Source organism: Phocoena phocoena, chromosome 9 (genome assembly GCF_963924675.1).
Source record: "Phocoena phocoena chromosome 9, mPhoPho1.1, whole genome shotgun sequence".
Classification (NCBI taxonomy): domain Eukaryota; kingdom Metazoa; phylum Chordata; class Mammalia; order Artiodactyla; family Phocoenidae; genus Phocoena; species Phocoena phocoena.
Genome location: NC_089227.1, coordinates 6,142,440 through 6,153,387, shown reverse-complemented (window position 1 = coordinate 6,153,387; position 10,948 = coordinate 6,142,440). Strand labels below are relative to the sequence as shown.

The 10,948-nt window shown below is 39.0% G+C and overlaps 1 protein-coding gene across 1 annotated transcript; it reads left to right on the top strand.

The window, feature by feature from the left end:
- The first annotated feature begins 4,331 nt into the window (after positions 1–4,331).
- On the top strand, positions 4,332–10,513 carry SEC61G (SEC61 translocon subunit gamma). The gene is made up of 3 exons (XM_065884153.1): positions 4,332–4,429; positions 5,723–5,825; positions 10,345–10,513. Exons 1-3 carry the CDS (start codon positions 4,336–4,338, stop codon positions 10,352–10,354), a joined length of 207 nt encoding a protein of 68 aa, XP_065740225.1. The 5' UTR covers positions 4,332–4,335; the 3' UTR covers positions 10,355–10,513.
- The last annotated feature ends 435 nt before the right edge of the window (positions 10,514–10,948 follow it).

Sequence of the window (10,948 nt, the reverse complement as noted above, 5' to 3'; positions counted from 1 at the left end):
TTTTCCAATTTCCCTCTTGATTTCTGCTTTAACCCTTTGAATTATTTATTTAGAAGCATGTTATTTAATTTCCAAATACCTGGAGATTTTTCTAAGTATCTGGTTGTTATAGATTTCTAATTTAATTCCACAATGGTCAGAAAAAAATGTATGATTTGAAACTTTTTTAATATAAGACTTGTTTTATGACCCAGTATATGTTCTATCTTGGTAAAGTTACCATGTGCACTTGAAAACGATGTGTATTTGCAGTTTTGGGGGGTAGTGCTCCACTTGTAGACTAATCAGGTCAGGGTAGTTGACAATGTTGTTCAGATCTTCTATTTCTTTGTTGATTTACTTTTTTGTCTAATGCTGTAAGTTGCGGAATGAAGACATAAAATCCCCTACTTGTTTGTACAGTGGTCTTTTTGTTAATTTTTGTTTCCTGTATTTTTAACCTCAGTTACTAGGTGAACACAAATTTGATTGATATACCTTCCTGATGAAGATATTATGATTGATATACCTTTTATCATTATGAAAATGCTTCCTTTTTATCTCCAGTAATTCCTATGTTAAAGTCTATACTATCTAATATTATCTGATATAAACAAACCCCAGTACCAAATTCTGACGTCTTCTTATTGTTTGCATTTCCATCTATTTACTTGCAACCTATGTCTTTATACTTAAAGTGTACTTATATAATCAGCATATAGCTAAATCTTTGTTTTTTTTCAATCACTTTGACATCTGCTTTTTAAGGGGAGTTTTTAAACATAAAAATTACATTTGGATGTAATGAAATTACAGATGTGGTTATATTTAGTTCTCCTGTTTTGTTTGTTTGTTTTTCTCCCTTCCTCCTTTTGGGTTTTGGGTTAATTGCGTATTTCTCTGAATGCCATTTTAATACGTGATTGTTTTTTCAGCTATATAGCTTTGCAGTTTTTAATTTTTTTCTTTAGTGGTTGCATTCTTAACATAGTCTTAATACTATACCACTTCATGAAAAATATAAGAATGTTGCAATAGTATAGTTCCATGCACCCCTTCCATGGTAAAAGGCTGTACTCTGCTTGTAAGACATTTGGCATTTCCATATCTATGTCCATAAGTTCAGAACTCAAGGAGAAACTCTATAATTACTCAAGTGTGGATATACAAATATAGTCTCACCTAAATATCAAGGACATAATGGTTCAATGTGGCGTCCACAGAGCTCAGCGGTCTGCTGTAATATATATATTGTCAGGGTGATGGACATCACTTGTTTTCTAGGTAAGAACCTAGGTTTTCCAAATATGTGATGATACGATTATGGGTTTTTGTCTCATGTTAAGGCAAAATACTGGAGCCTGTTAATAGTTATTGCACAGAATATTTGACTACAGGATGTGTTGGGAATGAAGCAGAGTAAAAACTTTTCCAAAGCCCAGAGGTCTGTAAAACATACTTCTTCTCTCTAACAATGGAGCATGACAAGGGTACCAGAGGAATAAATGTAACTCAGGAGCAGCTGATAGAGCTGAGTTCAGAGACAGGTTAGAACCCTCAGTGTTGTGATCTTCAGTACCTAAACACTCCTGCTAAGTTTAAAAAAAATGTGGGTTTCTAATCCCTAAATGACTAAATATTCTGATTCAGTGGGTTAGAGGTCAGGAATTTACGTTTTTAACAGTTTTCATACACTGTACTGCAGGTGGTCCATACGTATTGTAAAGTTCACATGGGTACTTGGCCTTAGTTTTAAGAATTTTAAAATTCTGGACAGATTGGGGTGTTTAAATAAGTCTTCACCCCTAGGCCTTTAGCTCAGGTGACGTGGCCTTAGAGTCCTACAGTGATCATCCAAAGGAATGCTGTCTTTATCCCACCGTCCTTTATTTTTTTCTCTCTTCACAACACACTTTTTATTTGCCATATAGTATTTTTACTAACGTATATTTTGCTTTCTTGTCTGTTCCCTTTCCTACCCTGTAAATTCCCTTACTAGACCATAATAAGAGGGTATGACATATCTGGCTCATTCATAGCACCTAGTAAAGCGTTATACACCTTAGGTGCTTGATAAATAATCGAGGACACACTGATTCATTCCAAAAACGTAACATCACAGCACCATTTAGCACCAAATGTCTGGGTTCATAATAGTCTCAGCAAAACCCATAGTCGGATAAAACGTATACACTGTACCATGTCCCCACGGCAAACCCAGATCATGGCCTCAATTCCTGGGGAATTCCAAAGATGGACACTGAGGAAGGCCAGGTTTTGCGGGTGGGAGACCGTTTCGAGGGAGGTCGGTCACAAAACACTATGCTGCTTATAAGGTTCATTGCTGACGACTACAATTAAATACGTACAAAGGGACGGGCAGTCAAGAGGTCACCGCTCAAGACGAAGCCTATCAGAGCCTGTCGTCCGGACCGGTCCAGCAGAGTTGACCCAGCTAGGGAGCTCGGGTGAAGAGCGCGGCGGGGAAAACGCCCCGCCCACGCCGCGGAGGGGCCCACGCCGCGCAGCCCCGCCCACGCTGCGCAGGCGCCCACGCCACTCCCCACGCTCTTCACGGAACTACCCAAGCCGCCGCCGACACCATAGACTTGCACTCCGCGAGCCCGTTCCGGAAGCGGGGCCGAGACGCACGTCGGACTGCGCCTGCGCGCCGACGTCTTCCCGAAGGACCAATGAACGGAGGGGTGGGCGGGCAGTAGGCGGTTTCCGGTTCCGGTCGGCGCCTGTGTGTTGGCTGTTGTGCTACGTGTCTTGGACTTGGACAGTGGACGGCGGGCAGGTGAGGCTGCGTCTGGTGTGGGCTCCGGGCTACCGTTTGGTCACTCGCGGAGGTGGCGGACGTGGGCGAGTCCGCCGGCCGTCCGCCGGCTGCCCGCACGGCGTCGGGGGAAGCAGACCCGGGGCCGCGGCCCGTGTACCCGATGGAGAAGGGCTTCCAGGGCCTCTGTCCTTCGGGGCCGGCTTTGCGGCCGCGCGGGCTCGGCCACCTTGCTGGGAACGCTTCCGCCGTCTCGGTGCTGTGGTCATGGAGGGTCTCTTCGGTGTTGGCTTTGGGGCCGTGTGTGTGGAGCGTGTCTCGGGGAGCTCCTCCCTGTGCTGTGAGGGTGAAAGGGTTAATCTAGAGTCTGGATCAGGAGGCCATAGTGGGTTATTGGATCCCTTCCCCTGACGTTCAGTGCAGTGTTTCGGGTGTTGCACGGGTTTTTTTGTGTATTTCTTTTTTTTTTTCCTGAAAGGACCCTTCGCATTTATCACAACATCTGTAAAGTTTAGGCTCAGTGGATTTGCAGAACAGAGTTAAGTGCAAGACTAAGGAAACAGGCGTTACTACCTGTGTGTTGCAGGGGCCTAGCACACCTGGCCTGGGACGTTTATACAATTCCGGACGTCCTTTCAGTGTTCCTGGGTGAGGAACCCGGGGCTTAGAGAGGCTGCATTTCATACAAAGGGATTTGCACCACCACCTCTTGTGGTGGGCATTAGCTCAACAAAAGCTTATCGAGTATCTGGGTGCCTGGCCACGGTTGTAAGCACCTGAAATACAGTAAAGTCCAAGTAGCGAATCGGCTTCATTGGCTGTTGTACCAGTGACTGTCAGAGCCAAGGTTGGATGACATTTCTACTGTGTGACGGGTTCCACAAGAGAGCCCATCGGTAACATACATATAGCCCTTTTCCTTAAAAGGTGTGTCCAGACCTAAAGGTTCAGACTTCAGCAGATAGCTTCTGAGAGTCAGGGTCTTGGTTTAGCCAGTTTTTGTGGTTTTGAAAATTGTACAGATGATCTGCCCCATGCAGAGAAACTCTTTTCTTAAAATGTTGTGTGGCCATGGTTTGGAACAGTCAGATGGAAGTCCACATTTACCTCTACTCTAGGCCCTTGAAGCATCACAGTTGGCATTCACTGCACGGGACACTGGGGTCTGGGGAGTTTAAAATAAAATATAGCAAATATTTGTTGGGTCCCAACCCTGTTGATTCCTCAGCAGGAGCAACGGGAGGACTGCAGGGTGGGTGAGGAGCGGATCTGTTGTCAAGTGCTTATTAGACTTTTCGTAGTGAGAGCCCTTTTATATTAAGAGCTTGCGTCCTTTGTCAGTGATAAGAACACGGGAAAACCTGCGGTTTTCTTATTGCCTTTGTTTTGATGATTGGCTGGAGATTGCAAAAAATAATGTCAATTTACTCTTGGAGTCTGTGTTTTTTTTTTTGTGAGATGATATCGACCCACCCATATCAGGCTGGTCTCATTCACATTTTGGTATAACTCAGCAAGTCCTTGCTCTATAATAAATAACATCAGTGAGTATCTTTTTTGTTTTTTAAATAGGCATCATGGATCAGGTAATGCAGTTCGTTGAGCCAAGTCGGCAGTTTGTGAAGGACTCAATTCGGCTGGTTAAAAGATGCACCAAACCGGATAGAAAAGGTAATAAATAGCTTTGGAATGAGAGAAAAAAATTAAATCTTTGCATTCTCTAAGCCCTTTATTTGATTAATGTCTTCCTGTTTAATAATTGCTGCAATTCTTTCATCAACATTTTTATTGATTTATTTTACTTTATTGTTTTTTAACATTGTTTTTTCTAAATTTTGTATACTTTTTACACACCTCGTAAGTTTTTCTCTTATATGTATTTTCACATCATATAAGGTTATTCGTTACAGCCTTATTTTCCATGTTGCTTTTGCCTTAGTCGTATTTAATGACTTTAGAGTTTTTAGTATCTTTCACATTTCTACTCTGGAAAATCTTTTGGAGCTCTTCCTGCGGTGCCACTCCCTCCCCAAGCGTCCCCCAAGCAAAAAAGGCCTTAACGTGAAATCAACAGCATAGTTGGTGCCAACCTAGGAAGTTTAACTTCTTATTTATCACAATTCATGTGTTAAAAGGTGTACCACAATTTGTCTGCTTCTGTTCATTTATTGACTGCTGCCTGAGTTAGGAGGTGGGAATATAATACAGACTATAATATGATGCATTATAATACATATATAGCATAATATATAAAAATATACAATAGGGAGCAGTCCTTGCTTTTATGGACCTTAGATTCTTTGAGAGAAGATAGTCATAAATAATGACAATTACAATTTTTAATTACTGTTGTGGTAAGTATTATGGAAGGTAAATAGAGGAATATTTGACAACATGTAATAGGAGGACTGACCAAGTCAGGAGGTCAGGGAAAGCTTCCCTGAAGAAATAACATTAAATGGAAAAATTACCAGGGTCTGGGACCTTTACATAAAACTGTGCTCAACCCAGTTCGGTTTTTCAAGCCTTATTTTTGGCTTCATTATAATATCAAAGACAGGTGACCTATTATAAAAAGTTATGTTCTGTGCTTTTACAATTAATACTTTTAGCAATGTTACAAAGTTTTTAAGACAGATACTGTGTATTCTGTCCATGTTTCATTTCTTTTTGGTATTCTGGTCATTTGCTAGGAAGATACATATGTCACTGTTGGTTGATGGAATCACTAGCCTGAACATGCAGTTTATTTTTATATATCATTAAATATCGATAAAATATGACAGTTAAAAAATCTGTCAAATACCTTATTTACTATTAATACTGTCATGTTTTATGTAAAATTATATACTTATTATCAGGAGAAATGTACATCAGTAAGTTTATGTCAGTGCTAATTTTTTTCCCCCTATACTTGCAGTGACAGTGCAAAAAATAATGTAAATTTTGTGTTTTTAAATCCAGAATTCCAGAAGATTGCCATGGCAACTGCAATAGGATTTGCTATAATGGGATTCATTGGCTTTTTTGTGAAATTGATCCATATTCCTATTAATAACATCATTGTGTAAGTAAACTTTATGAAATCGACAATATCTAGGATAGAATGAAAATGCAAACCATTTGAGTTAACAGCCTGCTATTTCGTTAATACACAGGTATGTTTCTTGACTTTTTAATGTAGGTACAGTCTACTGCTGTTTACTGAGTACCAGATAATTCAAAGTGACTAAATCTTATATAATTTTTATAGCTACTCTGTGAGATAGGCACTAATTTTTTAATAAGTAAAATTTTAAAGGATCAAGGAAGTGAGTTAAAGGCACTCAGTATGAGACAAAACAAGTATTCAGTGACAGGACCAATATTCAAATCCAAGTCCTCTTTCTGCAATATATTAACTTGTCTACAAGATTTTTAAGGTGCAGAGAAAATGCTCCCCATCTGAAAATCACTACAGCGATAGAGTTCAAACCCTGGACCAGGTTGCTTAGGTTTAGATTCTCTTTCTTGTTACTTAATAGTTGTCATGACCTTGGACAGCTTGCTTAGCTCCTCTGTGCCCAGTTTATTCAATAAGGATAATAGTTCTTAACTAGGGCTATGGAAAGATTAATGACTTAGGTCATGTAAAACCCTAAAAAATAATTTGGGTAAGAACCTAAATGGAAGTTGTGGTTATTGTAATGAGCCATTGATACTAATATACTTTTAGGTATATTAGGAGGAGAAAAGACAGAGGAACACTGGGATTACTTTATTCTATTTTAAATGCTTTTGCTTTTTAGATTCATTACAAGATTCATTACAAGTTGTTGGGAACACCTTATGGCAGTGTGCAATTAGAGCAGTCAGTTTTAGGCCATTTTGTTTGGTGTAAAGAGTTAGTATGAGTTGCAGTACTTCTTTGCTCTGTGATTTTGTATTCACCTAATCTCTGAGCCTTACCTGCCAGTGAGATAATCATGAGAGAAGCCTTTTAGACTTATTTTATGGGGTGGGGATGCTTTGTAAACTATAAGTCTCTGTAAGTACTAGATATTTTATTATAGATGCTGGTGGAAGTTGTCTTTTAAATGACGAGACTGGATGAGTATTGTCAGGTGGCTTTCTTAAGTAGGTTTTCATAGCTATTATGCAGACATGCCTCAAAGGGGTATTTTAGGATCACAGAAAGTTAGACCTGGAAAGGACCAAGTCTCTCAAACCTCCTCCATCAGTTCAGAAATCTCTATTATATTCCTAGTGAGGAATGCCATTTCTGGAATAGTGGAATCACAGAGCGAATCCTGAAGTAGAATTAGGAAACCTGAGCTCAGTGTCTCTGGGCTACAGCCCCTACCTAGTTAGTAAACGGAGGAGGTAGGGTGGAGTCTGTGACATAAGCTCAGTGCTTCTGCTCTCCTGCTCCCCAGTCCATTGTCAGACAGGTATAACTGACAGTTATTTCTTTAAATTGTTATGAAGTTTAATTAATTGGTAAGGTAATATTAATATGTAACTATATATATATATATATATTCTGTAGTTTGTGTGTGTGTATACACTACAGAACCTAGTCCAGTGTATTCTTGTACACATTGAAAACACTTGAGTATGTGTTGAATTAAGTGAACAACGGCAGGTTCTTAACCTTTTTCTAAGGATCATGATGGTAATAATAATTGCTAACATTTATTGAGCACTTGCTGTGTGCCGAGGACACACAGCTTAATGTGAGCTGACTCTTTTAACCCTCATGACAATTGTGTGAGGTAGTAGTATTATTATTTCCATTTTATAGATGAAGAAACTGAGGCATGGAGAGTAAGGAAGTACGTCGCATGCCTATAAGTGGTAAAGCAGCATGTGAAACCCAGGCTTGGGAGCCTGTGTTCTTAACCGTTGTATAGGCCATCTCTCATTCCGGCTCAGTTTCAGACCACTACTCATCCTGAGTCAGGCGCCTCACTTCAGGCTCCAGTTTGCATTTTATTAAGCCCTCTTAAAATCCAGTGTTTAGAATCCAGTGCTTACTGTGGGTGTTTTCTTGCTAAAGGCTAAAATCTTCAGTTTCTCACAGATAACGGCTACAATAAACTTCCTTTATCCTGGGTTTACATAGTTGGTGTGCTTTGTTTTTAGCCTAAGAATGGAACATTACCCCTTGTTAAGTTCCTTTTTGCTAGATTCCGTTATGGAAGGCTTTTGCATTTTTAATCTGTTCATCATTGTTATTTATCCTAGTTTTGTGTTCAGACATCTTTTATGTCATTATCTGAGTTGTGACCTAAAGTACCTTTTAGGACAGTGTACTCTTAGCACACCCTTTCAGGATTGAGATTCATTAGTCCAGTTGTTCCCAACAGGTCTTTGAAACAAGTGTTAAAGATTGTTTTCTTCCTTCCCACTAGCTATCTATTTTAGGGAGATCAGCTTGGTGCTTTGTGACCACCTGGATGGGTGGGATAGGGAGGGTGGGAGGGAGGTAGATGCAAAAGGGAGGGGATATGGGAACATATGTATATGTATAACTGATTCACTTCGTTATAAAGGGGAAACTAACACACCATTGTAAAGCAATTATACGCCAATAAAGATGTTAAAAAAAAAAGGCAAGGGAGTTAACAAACGTTCAGTAATAATTTGAATTGTTGAGAAAAAAGGATCCATTTATTCACCGGCCAAGGCTATTTCTGTTAGGTTGATTCCATCCAGTAAAATGTAAATATTATTTGTCACTGGATAATTAATCAGCATGTGGTATTAGTGTGCTTAGATCCAAGGATTAATTATTATTTAGTATAAAAAATCCTTTGAATGAAGTTGTCTTTTACATGGAAAATGCACGTTATCAGTGGTCTTTTGCCTTGGTCTCACTAGACTATACAGGTGCTATGCTCTGTATGTTTCCTGACTGAGATGAATTGTAATTTTTGCCAGAATGAAGGGCGCAGGGAAACTTACAGATAGCAAGTCAGAGAAGAAAAACAATATGTCCTTACTTTTATGCTTGCTCTTTGCTTTTTTTTTCCTCTTAGAAACCTTGGCTTGCATTCAAACTCTGACCAACTAATTAAAAAAAAGAAAATTAAAAAAAATTTGCTTTCTCTTTATTCTTATTTCTGCAGCAGGCACAATATTTTTGTCAACCTTGCCAACCTTGCTAGTCAGAGATTGTTGAACTATGACCTTTTGGAAGCTAGTTGCTTAGAAAACTTTTCTTCTAGTAACACAATTGTTTTCAGTGTTTAAAGAGTTAAAAAAATATGTCTCTAGATAGTTTTTACATTAAAATGAAGCCCAAATAAAACATTTTGTGAGAAAAGCTATCAGAAAACTTTAAGTTTCTTCATGATATGCCATGACAGCTGTAAAACTAAAAGAAATCTTTTTTTCCTACTTGAAAGAGCATAAATCACTGTTTAAATCATTTTGAGGCAGTAGCAAGTGAAGTATAAACACAAGCTTCTCTTTCACTAGGCTGAATTATCACATGTTTTTCCTTATGATGAAATTTTTTCTTCTATACAATTACAGTAGTCAAAATTAATATCCACAGGGTTATAATTTAAAGGAGTTTTATAGTTGTGGGTATTTTAGTTGCAGCAATACAGTTTAATGATAAAAGCACTTAAAGCACTTCACGTTAAAGTATAGATGCAGGAGTGTTTCTTTTAGGAGTATAACTTTCATCTAGTACTGGAATTATTCTCTTTCTTTAACATCACAGTTTTAAAATGTATATCTCAGTATACAGTTTTAATGTTTATGCTTTTGAAACTTGGAAGGTCTTCTGTAGAAAAGGTGATTTTTATTTTCATTATGAATCCAGGTTTTTGAGTGATTATGGGAAGATATAGTGGTTGAGAACCAGCATACTGCTCTGCACTCTTGATTTTCAAATGGCTGATTGTACATCAAATTGAAAAAGTTGTCAACTAACCGCCCTGTTACATAATTCATATTTTTCGTCTTGTTGAGAAAGATATTATGCTAGACTGTTAAGCATGTTTTCCAAATGAGGATTCTTTTTTTTTTTTTAATTAATTTATTTATTTTTGGCTGCGTTGTGTCCTCATTGCTGCGAACTGGCTCTCTCTAGTTGTGGCAAGCGGGGACTACTCTTTGTTGCGGTGCACGGGCTTCTCATTGCGGTGGCTTCCCTTGTGTGGAGCATGGGCTCTAGGCACGTGGGCTCAGCAGTTGTGGCTCGCGGGCCCCAGAGCGCAGGCTCAGCAGTTGTGGTGCAGGCCTAGTTGCTCTGCGGCATGTGGGATCCTCCCGGACCAGGGATCGAACCCGCGTCCCCTGCATTGGCAGGCGGACTCTCAACCACTGCACCACCAGGGAAGCCCCCAAATGAGGATTCTGAGGTTTAAAAGATTAAGCCTGTTCCAGCAGCCACGTCCTCTGTAAGGACCTTTTCAGTTCCAAGATTTTAAAGTTCAGTTTCTTCCCTTTTGTGCTATTTTGGAGTAACGTAGGCGTGGTTCTCAAATAACTGGTTTTGGTTCCGTAAAATTACAGCATATTGCATTTCAAACTTTTCTTCTTATTAAAATCTTATGTACACTCAAAATTGACCATCTTTTTTTCTTTTACAGTGGTGGCTGAATACCTTTTTAGAAAAGTGTTTTTCATCTTGGGGATTGGTGAACAAGTGAGGATTTGAGACGCTCATGGACTAAAAATTTGCCTATATGTTTTGTGTTTTTCTTTCATTTTTTTCTTCCAAGATGTTTTCTAATTGTAAATTAAAATAATTTCAAAATAGACAAATTTCTCTTTTTTCCATCACAGATATTTGTCAGATTTTAGTGGTAAAAAATAATGGGTTCTTTTCCCTTCTTCCCTTCCTTCAATCCTTTATATTTTGGTTTACAGGAGAAATTAAAGGGCACAGTGGAATATTGCACTTTCTGAGTACTCCTCTATCAGATCAGTGTTTTGCCATCATGGAGGAAGAAACAGCAAGTAAAGGATGGTAGAGATAGTGAGAGAGAGCTTGAAGTTGGGGTAGGAGTTTTGGCCCTAAACACTGAAGGTGTAAGTAGGTAATCAGACCTATATACAAGTTTATGTGCTACTTGAAATAGCTTCCTGAAAATCATGGTTAAAAACTTTAAAGTGAGAGCTCCTCTTCAGGTAAACTATAATTTGTTATACTGTCATAAACATTGGAGTTCTAAATATTTTAAAGAATTTTTT